The sequence below is a fragment of the Ranitomeya variabilis genome, chromosome 5 (genome assembly GCF_051348905.1).
Source record: "Ranitomeya variabilis isolate aRanVar5 chromosome 5, aRanVar5.hap1, whole genome shotgun sequence".
Lineage (NCBI taxonomy): Eukaryota > Metazoa > Chordata > Amphibia > Anura > Dendrobatidae > Ranitomeya > Ranitomeya variabilis.
Genome location: NC_135236.1, coordinates 400,556,658 through 400,571,821, shown reverse-complemented (window position 1 = coordinate 400,571,821; position 15,164 = coordinate 400,556,658). Strand labels below are relative to the sequence as shown.

The window sequence follows — 15,164 nt, the reverse complement described above, 5'->3', positions numbered from 1 at the left end:
GACGCCGGGGGACATACACCGGAATGTAAGTATGTAGTGTTTGGTTTTTTTACGTTTACGCTGGTAACCAGGGTAAACATCGGGTTACTAAGCGCGGCCCTGCGCTTAGTAACCCAATGTTTACCCTGGTTACCAGTGAAGACATCGCTGGATCGGTGTCACACACGCCGATTCAGTGATGTCTACGGGAGATCCAGCGACGAAATAAAGTTCTGGCCTTTCTGCTCCGACCAACGATGGCACAGCAGGATCCTGATCGCTGCTGCGTGTCAAACACAACGATATCGCTATCCAGGACGCTGCAACGTCACGGATCGCTAGCGATATCGTTTAGTGTGAAGGTACCTTTAGCAATCCCTCCTAGCTTTGGTTCCCTTATCTAGATCATTTATAAAAATGTTGAACAACACTGGGGCCAGGACATAGCCTTGTGGCACCCCTCTTGAAACACTTTTCCAATTGGATGTGCAACCATTTATTACCACTCTTTGAGTACGATCACTGAGCCAGTTACAAATCCACCTATCTGTAGCCTTGTCAATCCCATACTTGGTAATTTTTTCAATCAGGATAGTATTAGATACTTTATCAAATGCTTTGCTGAATTCACTGGCCTGTAATTTCCTGACTCCATCATCTTTCCTTTTCTGAAGATAGGGTCAACATTTGCCCTTCACCAATCTTCTGGGACTTCTCCTGTTTTCAAAGATTCTGGCTAGTGGTTCTGCAATTTCTTCTGCTAACTCTTTCAGTACCCTAGGATGTAATTCATCTGGACCAGGAGATTTAAATTCATTTAAATTAGCTAAGTGTTCCCTCACCATCTCTCTCTTTAAGGATAGTGTGGATTATTTTATTCCTTCGATGGCACCGTGAAGATCAGTTGCTGTTACATTTGCTTTCTAAGAGAACAGATGCAAAATAGGAATTTAAAAGTTCAGCCTTCTCAACATCGTTATTGACCACTTCACTCTTTTCATCCTGTAAAAATCCTATAGCATCTTTGACATATTCCCGTCCATTGGTCACAGATTACTGACCTGGCTGATGGACCGGAGTCCTGTGAATCGGTTCTCCCATCGCTATAGGAGTTTACATAAATCTATAATGATACACCGACGATATTGTGCTCCATCTGATTATATAACAGTTAGGGGTGATTGCCTACACGCCTGGGTACTTACTTGAGCAGCTTTTCCCACATTTCACTATTGTAGTAGGCATGGCTCCAGCCCATTTTTACTGTTCCCACAATAACGTTCTGCTTGAAGACATCACTTCCTAATTTACTATACAGGTCTTCACACTCATCAAGAGGCATGTGAAATAATCCCAGCATAAATGCCAGTATTGCCCCTAGTAAAGAAGAAAATATGATTGTATATAAAACATACCTGAAAATGCATACATACAACATGAATTATAACACATACTCCCACATCCATACGAAGGCCTAATTATCCAGGTGGCTTCCTAAAACGATGGCTTAATATTCAGATATCTTAAATGATACCTCAGTGGGTATGTTTAACATTTGGTAATTTCTCTGGGATTAGCTCCAAGGAGCACATCAAATGCATTGGTCATGGCTTAGAAGAAACAGGCTGAAAATGTTCAGTCATCAAGTGTACCCTTATAGTGCCATCTAGTGTGCAAATACCAGAACAACATTACACGGTCTCAGCAGACAAAACATTGTGTGTGAAAATAGACTATAAAGGATCAAACAAGTTCACCGAAAAATGAGACTTTCTTGTACTGATGAATAGTGAAAAAACACGTTATACTGTATAGAAAGAGCCATCTGAACAAACGAGTTTTATTTGTAACGAGTCTGTAAGGCATTCTCCTATCCTGTGTGGACGGACTGTGTACAGCCAAGGAATTCCTGACTATAAAGGATTACAGTGTGCCATTCCCTAATACACAGAAGGGCAGGAGAGTATTTTGGGAGGTCGGGAGCCTGCAGCTATGTCCCCCTGTGCCAGTGTGATCACTAGATGCCAATATTCTTTTACAGAAAGAAGAACAGCTTCTGTAAAGTGTTAAAGGCAAGTCGGATTTCTCCCCAGTGGCTGCACAGGTGTCCCAATGCAATTCCCTACAGAACTTTAGTGCAAAAGATGGCGCAAAAACTCAAGGTTACAACTTACAGGCAGGGTTGCCAAGCATGGGCTTTTTTCATACGGCAACATTTGCAGTCCATAGATTTTATTTTATTTATTTTTTTTAAATACCGTACACATTTCAGAAGACCAGTTCCTCTGTGTATCATAGATGTATGTATGTCCAGACCTTGTGGAAACATTGGCAAGTTATGTGCAGTCCATTGATGGGCCACATTTCATGCCTTATGGCAGGGGGGCACAACAGCCAATCTATGTGACCCCCAATAGACAAGCATGTGTATTTTATGTCATTAAGCAAAGCGTGTGAGCAGGGGCAGGTAAATGCTACTTAGTGTAGTGTTTGGTCATCTGTGGTATCCCCGACCCCTGTATGACACCCCAAAATGGAGATGGTCATGCAGGCTAGTGGCTACTTTCATTACAGTTTATGAAAATGGCATACAATTCAGCCACTGACATAAACCTGATAGAGGGAGCCACATGCATGTTTTCTTCATTCTCGACTGCAAAAAAGGGAGAAGACCCCCCATTCTCCAAATCGGTGCCCACTTCACTGCCACAACCACCTCTCATCAGCCATCTGTGGCATATTATTTGTGCCATGGCATTGATGTGATAAATAGTAACACTCTTTGCAGCCCTTAGAACTGCTTCATTCTACCACTGAGGCCTTTGAGCCAGAGGTTGCAATCGGTTATGATGCTGCCGGGACTGAATAACCCATCCATAATACAACACGCTCCTGACATATGTACAGATACAAGGTTTCTGCTGCGGCATTATGGCAGGTTTGCTTGATAAGTGTATACCGTAAGCCATTATTATTTTATGAGAGAGTGATGCTGGACAAGAGCAGAACAATTACATTGATCGATGTCAGAGAAATGTTCATGTCCTCCCTCCAATATTGCTACACTGACCACAAGATCATCAATCCACTGTCTCAGAACAGATTACAAATGCTTTAGAAAGGAAAAAATGAATTTATTTTTGAGTGTGATCGTATACAACTCTACGGCCCATGTATGAGTTGGGCAGCACGCTGAAATAACAAAAAATAGGGTAATACCACAACCCTTGGATTAGATGGGTTGGGGATATAGGTCGACACCTGACGCTATATAGTTCACCTGATAACCTTATGTACAAACACACAATCAGTTTGCAGATACAGTAAGATAAATCATAATTAAAGGGGTATTCTCAAATTTAGAGTTATCTGCTATTCACCAGATAGGGAAAAACGTCACAATCATGGAAGTCTTGATCCCCAATGATCCTAACAATCAGGGCTCTAAAGATGAGCGGTGGTCAATCATGCAAACTTCCACTCCATTCATTCATTTATAATGCGACTGCAGGAGATAGTGGAATGCAGTGCTTGGCTTGTTTTCTGAACTCCCATAAGAATTAATGGACATCAATGCGCATTATCGAACACTTCTCCATTCACACGGGGATTTTCAGACATCCCATTCTCTGGATTGTTTTGTGTCCCATCAGTCTGGAAGTCATGCTTTATACCATGGATCACGGATAACTTCTAAACTTGGGAATAGCCATCAGTGCCAGTAAAAACTAAACTTTATATCCCTTTACCTGTGCTGACACCGCAGATGTAATCAAACAGCTCATGCACGGGCTTCCCGGTCAGTTCTTCTAACTTCCGTAATGTCTGTAGAGCTACAATTCCTCTGCAGAAATAACGTGGGGGGGAAAAAAAAAAAAATCAGAAAGCCACAGTTTGAAGCCCAATGGAAGCGCAGGTATAAAAGAGTGTATATCATGTGATTTGCAAAATTTAGTAAAAGCGGAGTATAGTCCACAGTATACTGAATTGCTGCGGTGGCAAGCTTATCAGACTTTTCTTGTTATCAGATAGTAGACAAAAGAAATGTTATTGTATATTATTTAGCTTTATATTGAGTAGTATAAGCCAGGAACAGGCTTACCTGGTTCCCCCACCATCGATGGTGAGCACCCTAATTCCTCTGCCCTTAACTGGGTCATTGTAGCCAATCAATGCCAACGCTTCTCTTACGGCAGCCCGGAGGGTTTCATCATGTGCTTGCCGTAGTCGCAGTAAGTAAGGAATGGCCTTTTCCTAAAATTAACAAGAAAAATAAGTTGCATTCAAATGTTTGTGGAACAAAAAGTCAATGCCATTTAACCTCACCATTTTAGGCTGCTTTGCTAAACCGCTATCCAACTTTTATAGATGCCTAGCCCCAATGAAAGAAACAAATCTGCAGCAATGAAGGGAGGATATAGCTATTATTGGTGAAGATCTGTAGCTATAAACTGGAATGACAATAATCGCAATAGGGTCTTATCTGGATTAGAAAGGAAAAAGTAAAAGTGGAATTTGCCCACTTCCGCGGTTGGAACAACCCATTTGCTAACTTCTACTGCAGATCCACCAAACAGATAGTGTACAAAAATGGAGATAAAAGTGGATATAAAATCTAATCATTGTGATTACCTAAAAACATGCCGACATATAAAACCGCATCTGGTCTCCTATTGTATACTGGCAGCGCGGGTTTACATATCCACTTTCATCTCCAAGCTTGCATAACATCGATGAAGATGACATTGGTTCTATACTTGATAGCCCCGGTCACCTGCTTGTCAGTCCTCAGCAGGATCTTTTATACCCCTCACAGTTGTATAAAATGGGCAGGCTGGAATCTGCAGAATGTCTGAGATGTCTAATGGTGATGGAACAATAATGCATATGTTCTGGGAGTGTTCCATACTCCAAAACTATTGGCACAATGTTCTGGAATATCTGGAAACTCAGGTAGGTGCTCCAATAATCATACATCCTAAGGTCTGTCTGTTTGGACTGGTGGAGGAGCTGCTGCTCGCAACGTTAAAGAATACTGCTATAGGTCACAGAAAATGTTACCTTAAACTGGAAACTTCCTAAAAGACCTTCAGGAGCTACGTGGATATGTGAAGTGAATAGCGTAGTGCATAGGATTACACATGTAAGAAGGTGGTGCTTGGACACATTTGATAAGATCTGGAGATAAATGCTCGCTCACCTCTCTGCAGTGAACGACAAGCAGACCTAGTGGTCTCCAGTCCTGTGCGTTCCATGCTCCTCATTTCTAAGTGTGTGTTTTAATATTGATGTGCCTACTATTTATTTGTGTCCTATATTGCAGGTTTAGGCCATGTGCACACGTTCAGGATTTTTAGCGTTTTTTTCGCGTTTTTTCGCTATAAAAACGTGATAAAAACGCGAAAAAAACGCTAACATATGCCTCCTATTATTTACAGTGTATTCCGCATTTTTTGTGCAAATGTTGCGATTTTTTCCGCAAAAAAATCGCATCACGGAAATTAGTGTTTTTTTTTTTTAAGTGGCTCAGTTAGTCTACTGAACAACAAATGAAGTACCATGACCTCATAGGTCAAAATGCGTTGGTAGTTTACCAGGGACCCTACAACTTGTACATGCCTGAGACCATGTTCTTACGAAAGTTCTAAATAAAAGTGAAGTTTTATTCATATGAATTTTTACGCTGGAGACAATCCTTTCTTTCTGCTCAATAACTAATTGGATTGCCTTCTTTTGCTTGTTTTCAGGACAGTGTGTGGAGTGGGGAATTGCATCACACCCACAGGACGGATAGACGGGTGCTGCTCATGCCTTCCTCGATGTTACCAATATCTGCTATATACCACCACTGCTGATCACACGGATGGTTCTCGGTCACACTGCTACCACTGTGTAAATGAGGCCTTATGCAAGAATGGACAGATCATGGAGCTTCCCGCACACCTGCGTATATGTACAGCAGGGTAATGTATAACTGTGAATGACAGCGATATGTATATACAAAGGCCTACCTAGCAGGGGATGTGGCTGTATACAGAAGAGGGGCCAGCAAAAAGCATGGGGACACCCATCACCCCATTCATTACCAATTCTGTAGATGTTAAACAGCAAGTTAACCCCCTTCCCGAAGCTAGTTAACTTCAAGTGTCAGATCTTCTAGCAAAATAATATCCATATAGGACAATCAAAAACTACCCCAAAAAATCAGAAGGTAGAAGCAAGTTTTCAAAGACTTTGGCAACATTTCTAGATCTACTCAATGAAACGGACGTTCGAAATGTGACCATTTACCAAAGATTGGTCAATTCTGCTAAAAAATGGTAGATGCAGCCAATATGTATGGTCACTTTAATGTAGTATTAAAGGAAAATCCGATTCATAAATCTGTGCACTGACCCACAGAATTTACTGGGAATTCACAGTCACTTCATACCTTAACTGCGACTCCCCTGGTTTCGGGAAACTCCAGAAGGTGACAATTCAACTCTTCAACCCGATTGATGCATAATCTTCGGTCCGTAGCTCTTTTCAGGGACTGAACTAAAGATCTTGTTCTGTTATCAACGCTCACACGTGCAATAATCTAGATGTAACACAGTAAAAGATAGATCCATTACCTCCCTCTGCATATCAGCAAGCCCACTCGGTCAAAATAAGAGCTATACCCAATAGGTGTTGACATTTACTGCAGCACTGGAGAACGACAAGACGATCTGTGGGCAAAATAACACTCAATGGATCCAATGAAGTTCACAAAACTTCCCGTTGAGGAATGAAAAATGTTACAATAAAAAATACGATCCTCTCATAGCCAGATGTAGACTTTCTTAAAAGGGTTTTTACAGTCTCATCATAAAAGTACGCAGTCATTCTATGTGACTGTAGACTGCTGATTCGTGAGTGCGCAATGTGCATGCTGTCAGGATTCCAGTCTATTTCCAGCTCAAGCAGGTGGTCATATGACCACAATACGCGATTTGCATGCCTGTGGTCACAAACAGACTTTTTCATGAACATGAAGAGAAATATACGGTAACTGGAGTAGAGGATAATCTTGACAGTGTGCATGTTGCACACAGACATAATTCAGCAATCTGCAGCCACATAGACGGAGAGTGGAAATTTAGATTGAGCTCAGAAATCCCCTATAATCGCTCCCTTTGATTGGTTACTGCCTGTTATCTGTACACAAGGCTACACTTGCAGTATGTGCATCTATCTGTATTTCTGGACTCCAGTTACTGCTGATCGATTTTTCAGTCTTGCACGGCTGATATATATTCTCTTTTTGACAGTCTTGTGGTATGGATCTAGACACTGGTGGATAAACCACACACTCACTTTTATAGGAAAACATTTTGCTCTGCAGTCTTATATCTGAATAATCAATTCCCTAAATGAACCACGGGCACCATAGCTGACGTACAATCTCCTCTAAATTCACATTAACTTTATATATCGGAAATGTCTGCCACCTCACTATGCCAGAAAATCAGACACTGTCTAACATCAAAAAGTCAACATCAAGGCAGCTCCAAAAGATTATGCAGGCAAATAAAAAAAGCTGTGTGAATAGGAGTCAGAAGTATATTTGATAGCTGCTACCTGAATACAAACTACTGCTTGACTTGATAAGGCAATGGCTTAGAAAGCAAAGAGAAAGCTGTAAAAATGCTGGTTGTATTCCGAACCACAAATAGCGAGCGGAGCCATTTCTTTTCCTCCTATTCATTTCTATGGAAGTTACGGAGACAGACACTCTAACCTACCTTTTCCCTCTGAAGAGACAATCGCTTGGCTTTTTCATCCACGCCTTTATCTTTACTTATTTCTTGCTCTGTCTTATTCGTGGCTTCACCACTTTCTAGTTCTTTGGCTTTTCCCTCTAAGGCAGGCTTCATTTCAGGCTTGAACTTAGGCACAAGACCACCAAGATAATTACCTACAAAAGCATGGACGTTACTGGACTGATTTGTTAGGAAATTTGAAATGCTTTTCTTTGCAGAACTTGAGCCGTCTTCAGTTTCGGGGGCCAAATCTTTTTCCTTGTCACTGCTTAGATCAATAGTGTGGTCTTTATCAATTTGGGTAATGTTATTTTTCTCCATCTTTGTTTCGTTAGCAAAGTAAGAGTTTATATGATGAGACAAGAAGTTATAGGTTTCCCCAAAGTTAGTGGTAATATAACTGGCATGGAACACCCCGTTTCTGTGCTCCGTGCCTTCTTCTAAAGCATCCACTGGCTTGGGAGAACTGGCTTGGGCCGCCTGCGAGGTAGATTTGGTTGTACTACTGGATTTCTTGGACTGATTCGGAAGGTCCTGGTCAGAGTCTTGAACTTCTCCTTTATCAGAGTCAGACTGGCTTGCACTCGCCTCCCTTATTTGGATAGTTTCTTCTTTCCCAATATTGGCTGAATTTGGCTTTGGGCGGACGATACGTGAAAGTAAGTCTCCATGTGTGCTTGAGACAACTTTAGTGACAGAATCCAAAGTATTCTTAATCCGTGACATAGACGCCTTTGCGATAGCAATTCCCTTAGTAGTAGTACTGACTTTTGAGCTTACTGAGTAGAAATGACTTTGGGACTTGGTGTGAAGAAAGTCTCTTTCTCTGGCTCTCCTGTATGGACTTTTGTGTTGTTGAAACTTTGAGAAAAAGTTACTACAGTGGATGTTTGAGTAATTGGTAAAGTGTCTGCAGTAGGAGCACACAAAGCTTAAGTCAGGTCTCCTCCAGATCCTCCTCCTTGACGCCACAAAATACAGATACGTATCCAGCAGCAACAGCACTGGCATTACTTTTATTGCCACAATTGCTCATATGCCATCTGAAACATGAAAAAAAAAGTGCTGAAAACATCAAGGTCAATGTCACAAGACTGCATTCTGTGTAACTGAATTAAACGTACAGTGGGTCAGTATTGGCAGAAGTAATTCAATGTGAAGCAACAAAGAGAAAAGCTGAAGCTGGAACACCGTTGTGGTGAACAGGGGGTATGTGCTGGAGAAAAAGCAAGAGGACAACGGCCGTTTCGCATCTACACGGCGCTTCTATGAGTCCATTCGAGTTCTCTCGGTCCAGAGTTTGTACCCGTAAAAGCGTCACTAGACATGAAACGGCCATCGTCCTCTAGCTTTTTCTCCGACACACACCCCCTGCGCACTGCAACGATGTCCCATCTTATGGATTAAAGGACTTTTAAGAAATAGAACTTGTGAGTGCCGCTTTTCTTATCATTGATTTTCTGGATCTAAGCAGAGCACCACTGGTAATTTGGCAATGCTGAAGTGTTTAAATATGGACATGAAAGAAATGGGTGTAAGACAGGTGCTCTGAAGTAACAAATAATCTTCAACCCCTGCTTCAAAACAGGTAGTAGGATCCATCTCTGCGCCCTCACTGTCTGAACTTTGACTATAGCATATCACTTTGCTCTCATCGTTTCCTTACATATTTTTTTTCTTCCCCCCTTCTCTTTCACCCCCCCCTCCCACACACACACACACTTCATTGGGTGTAAAAAAAATAAATAAATAAAAAAGTATTTTATATGTATTTTAATTTCCCTTCCTTTTTTGACCTTTAGGGACCTTCCTGTGACCTAGGACCTTTTTCTTTTCCTTATCATCGGGGACCTATGTGCCATGTCATGCCCGCTCCTTGGAACATAACAGAGATCACTCCTGAACCTTTTTGATTTTCACCTATATTGACACTTGGATACAGTCCTCTTGAGGTCTATTCTGATACTCACAATACTTCTAAGTACCTCGTTGACATGTTTTGATATTTGACCATATTTATTATGAATAGCTAAAGCTTTCAGTTGTATGACCCAAGCATGTCTATACTTGTCACGTGATTTTTCAATTTTGATTTTGTTCTGCCTCTTTGTACAGATATACTTTGAGAAAGGCCAAAACGTTGGTCAATACTGTCTGTTTTACTTTTTGGGTCTACTAATAAATTGTGTTGCATCGATGTGTGCCGAAGTTTTCTTTGCATTTAAATATGGAGGCATAGGATTTGGATAAGTGCGGGGTAGTTTGGTGCCTGAAAAGCTTCCTGAACTTTACCTACAGAATAACACTTTGTTCTTATCGTTTCCTTACACGTTTTTTTTTCCCCCTTCTCTTGCTCTCCCCCCCCCCCCCCCCACACACACGATTTGGTGTTAAAAAAAAATTATTTTATAATTTAGGTTTCCTTTCCTTTTTTGACCTTTAGGGACCTTCCTGTGACCTGGGACCTTTTTCTTTTCCTTATCGTCGGGGACCTATGTGCCACTGTGTTTAGTATAGGTTTTCTGTTTACTACGATGTCGGCAGCTGTTTTAATAAGCCTAATAATTACTCCCTACACAAGACTATACTATGTAAAATAAGAAAAAATATTTTTCACTTTATTTCTAATAGCGTATTTTTTCATTTTCTTCATTTCCAAGAGAAGTCTCGGACCCGAATGCTGTAAAATACCTTAAATAACAACCACAGCAGGTACCCACCCACCCTGGGGCCAGGTGCTAGCGGCCACGGAACCATAAGACGTGTATGCGGCCTGGCTCAATACAAGTGAATTGAGCTAGGCTGGACGCGGGTAGTTGGAATGCAGCCCGAGGTATGCAAACGCACCGGAGAATCCTGACAGTGCACAGGCTGGAAAACCCCTTTAATAAGATCTCCTGCCTTTGCTGATTGGGGTAAGTGCTGAAGAGGATGATACAAGAAATCGTTATCATTTTTAATCTTACAATAGTTCCTATACACAACAGATGCACGTTGTTCTTAACCGCCAATTTTTGTGGAACCGGATGACCATCTGATGAGTATGGGGGCCTCCAGATTCTCCCCTGACAGAGTAGGTCAGGGAAGTTAATTAAAAGTTTATGAATTTCAACTGCAGATTCTTTTAATTTTCAGGGGAGAAAAGCTGCTGCCATAAGAGTCTGGCAGTGGATTTCTCCTCTCTACCCGCATTAAAGAAAGAAAAAAAAACATTTTTGGTTGGAGGAGCCCTCTTGAGCATGGAGAAAGAAAAAAAACCCACCTCCGATTTCCATGGGTAATATACCAACTACATAAAGTATTTATCAAACACCAAGCTTTATGAGTTGTGGCACTGGTAATGCACTGACTTGTAAACCTGCAAATACCTGTGTTCACCTGTATACACACAAGTTTATTTCAGGGTGCAGAAACTGGTCCCAACTGCTGTAGGTTCAAGGGCAGTTATAAAAAGCCTGGTCATGTGACACAAGCCCTTTCATCTTTATAGCAAAAGGATTATCTGGCGGCGTTAGTTATACTAAACCCATGGTATAACACATAAGGCAATAAATTTAAAGAAATATCAAACAAAACGTAAAAGTCCCTTATTTGTCCTGTTAAGTCAGGTTATAAATTGCTTCTTCGGTTTACATCAGCCAACTTGCAACATTAAATGTCCGCTAAAAGGAATATTTACCAATTTGCGGTCATTAATAGCCTGACAAATACATGCAGACCGCACTTAACAATACACAATAAATGATCTGTCATAAATCATTCGGTGAGCATAGTCTGCCATTGTTTACACAGGTCAGTGTGCTGCCGAGAACTAGGATCTTTTGTGCAGCACAGAAGCTCATTTCACCCAGTAAACAAGCATTGTGCGCATTTGTCGGGTGATCAGCAGTCTGTTTACACTGACAAATTATCAGGAAAGGAGCGTTCTTCGGAACTGTTCATGATAATCCTGCAGAGTAAATGGTCCCTATGTTCTACGTCTTTACAGGAAAGCTGGGTGACAACCAGTATGGTCGGCATTCACTTCTGTAGCCATTTAGGGGTGTAGAAAAGCTGAGAAAATAGAATTAGTTCTTACCGGTAATTCGGTTTCTCGGAACCTTCCACGACAGCCACTTCGGAGGTTGTCTTCCCCGCCCTAATAGGGGACAGGAACACAAAGAGGTTAAATACCCCTCCCCTTCCTGCACCGCCAGTGTTTTCCTGGACACCGTAGCATGTATAATTACCACAAAAGTGCAGGAATCATCCAATAAGAATATCAGATAGGGAGGGAAATTAGTGCTGTCGTGGAAGGTTCCTAGAAACCGAATTACCGGTAAGAACTAATTCTATTTTCTCTAGTCACCTTCCACGACAGCCACTTCGGAGTAGTACCAACAACTAATTTCTCTAGGGAGGAACCACAGCCTGCAGAACACGTCCGCCAAATGTTAAATCCCTATTGAAATTAAGCCGGTAATGTCTGGTGAACGTATGGATGAACGACCAGGTGGCGGCTCTGCAAATCTGCTCTGATGAGGCATTCCCCCTCTCTGCCCATGATGTTGCCATCGCTCGGGTAGAGTGTGCTTTTAGAGAGGCAGGTGGATCCAGTCCCTGTGATGAATATGCCAGACAAATAGACTGTTTGATCTATCTTGCAATAGTGTTTTTTGCCGCCTTCTTTCCCTTGTTTCGTCCCGAGAACTGGATGAATAAATTTTGATCAGTTCGCCAGGCTTCAGTCTGTTGTAAGTAAGATAAGACCACCCTGCGAACATCCAAGGTGTGGAAGGCTTGTTCTTTAGGGTTGGAGGGGTTTGGGCAAAATGAAGGTAGTAGAATGTCCTGATCTCTGTGGAAATTCGAGACCACTTTAGGTAAAAAGGACCGGTCTAGTTTTAGTATAATGCTATCCGCAGTGACCGTTAGATAAGGCTCCTGTATCGACAGGGCCTGTAACTCACCAATCCATCTAGCCGTAGTGATTGCAACCAGAAAGACTGTTTTCAAAGTTAAGTTCTTTATAGTTATAGCATCCAGGGGTTCAAATGGACTCTGGGTTAGTGCGTTAAGTACTGTATTGAGGTCCCAGGAAGGCACCTTACTACGGAGCGTAGGACGAATTCTGGATGCTGCTGTCATGAATCGTTTGATCCAGCGGTGATTGGCTAAGCTGTAATCAAAAAAGCTACTAAGGGCCGATACTTGCACTTTGAGTGTGCTAGGGGTAAGGCCCATTTCCAAGCCCTTCTGTAAAAATTGCAGGATTTTTGCTATATCAGGATTGAAGGGGTCTGGAACTTCTGGGGAGCACCAGGACATAAATTTTTTCCAGACCTTAGTATAGATGGCATTGGTTACCGCTTTCCTGCTTTTTTGAAGGGTCTGAATTACGTCATCCGATAGACCTTTAGGTTTTAAGATTGTGGCTTCAGTAGCCATGCTGCCAAGTTCAATCTGTTTAGGTCTGGATGTAGTAGGGGACCCTGGTGTAGGAGATCGAGCTTTTGAGGTAGAAGGCAGGGACCTTCCAGGGCCATATCTAATAGGGCGCCGTACCAACTCCTCCCGGGCCATAATGGGGCAATCAAAATTGTGGTCACTCCATCCGCTCTGATCTTTTGCAGAGTTTTCGCCAGCATGGGAATGGGAGGAAAAGCATATGCAAGGTTGAACTTCCATTGCTGTGAGAAGGCATCTATTCCCTGTGCCTTGTCTTTGTGATAAAGGGAGAAAAATGTTTCTACCTTCGCATTTTGCCTGTTGGCGAATAGATCCACCTCTGGAGTACCCCATTTTGAGGTTAGGGATTGAAACACTGTTTGGTCTAGGGACCACTCTCCTGGATGAACGTATTTCCTGCTGAGGAAATCCGCCTGAGTGTTGTCTAACCCCCTCAGATGTACCGCTGTGACCGATAGAAGGTTTTTCTCTGCCCAGAAAAATATTCTTGCAGCTACTTCCTTCAGAGAGGCTTACTTCGTTCCTCCCTGGTGTCGTAGATAGGCTACTGTGGTCATATTGTCCGAGTAAATACGAACGTGATGATTCTTGATCAGCGAAGATGACGCTTTTAGGGCTTCCTCTACAGCTTTTAGTTCCCTTAGATTCGAGGAGCTGCTGCTGATATTCGATGCCCATTGACCCTGAAAGTGGAAACCCTCTACCACTGCACCCCAGCCTCTTTTGCTGGCATCTGAGCGGAGTGTTTTTAGGGGAAGGTGATCCCAGCTGACTCCTCTTTGGAGATTTTGGTAATCTAGCCACCATTTTAGAGATGCTTTTACATGGCCAGGGAGAGGAATCTTTTGACTCAATGGAATCTGTCGTCTCCTGGAATGTAGGAGTACGTAAGTCTGGAGAGCTCGTGTGTGAGCCTGGGCCCAGGACACTGATTGTATACATGCGGTCAGGGACCCTAGTACAGACATTGATTCTCTGAGGGTCGGTGCACGCTGGCCCCTGAATTTGGCTACTTTGCGGACAAGGTTGATTTGATGATCTTTGGGCAGAAAAGATGTTCTTACTTCCGAGTCCAGTAGCACCCCCAGAAATTTTCTCCTTGTGGAGGGACGGATCTCTGACTTCTCCAGATTTGGGATCCAACCCAGAGTTTGTAATATCTCTAGGGTCTTTGATACGTCTGTTTCCAGACGGGGGGCAGATGGAGCCATAATCAGGAAGTCGTCTAAATACGGGACGATGCATATTCCTTGTTGACGGATGAAGATTATTGCTTCTGCCATAATTTTCGTGAAAACCCGTGGGGCTGATGAGATGCCGAAGGGGAGGACATTGAACTGGAAATGTTCGATCTGGTGACCCTCGGAGACTGCGAATCTGAGGAATTTCCTGTGCTCTGGGTGGATTGGCACATGGTAATACGCATCCCTCAGATCCACAGTCGCCATCATCCAATTTTGACCGATGAGGGGGATTACAGATTTGACTGTCTCCATTTTGAATCTCCTGTACCGGACTGATTCGTTCAAGGGTTTCAAATTTATGATAATTCTGTTCTTCCCCGATGGCTTGGTTATCAGAAAAAGGCGTGAATAATGACCACGTCCTTCCTCCAATTTCGGTACCTGCGAGATCATATTTGACCGCAGTAATTTTTGTAGATCTTGTAACAAGGAGTTTTGGAGGTCTGGGTTTTGAAGGGAGGTTATCCTTAGGCATTGAGGGGGTGGTCTCACAAATTCTATTTTTAGTCCCTCTTGAACTGTACGAAGGACCCACTGATTTGTGGAGATGTTCTGCCACTTGGTGAAAAAACGTGAGAGTCGACCCCCGACCGGAACACAGTCATTGCTTATCTAGGGTCTGTTGGGCCTGAGGGGCCAGGATATTTTTTCCCCTGCCTCCCTTGGGATAGCTCCACCTTCCCGTTTTGCCTTTTCCTCTCTGTGA

The 15,164-nt window shown here is 42.6% G+C and overlaps 1 protein-coding gene across 1 annotated transcript in view; it reads right to left on the bottom strand.

Moving 5' to 3' along the window:
• PNPLA8 (patatin like domain 8, phospholipase A2) overlaps positions 1–15,164 on the bottom strand; it is an 89,699-nt gene that overhangs the window by 56,372 nt on the left and 18,163 nt on the right. Inside the window, exons 2-6 of the mRNA XM_077265081.1 lie at positions 7,749–8,809; positions 6,413–6,562; positions 4,082–4,233; positions 3,729–3,823; positions 1,185–1,356 (exon numbers count right to left, since the gene is read on the bottom strand). Of these exons, the coding sequence (XP_077121196.1) occupies positions 1,185–1,356; positions 3,729–3,823; positions 4,082–4,233; positions 6,413–6,562; positions 7,749–8,777 (1,598 nt within the window). The 5' untranslated portion in view covers positions 8,778–8,809. The remainder of the gene's footprint in view (positions 1–1,184; positions 1,357–3,728; positions 3,824–4,081; positions 4,234–6,412; positions 6,563–7,748; positions 8,810–15,164) is intronic.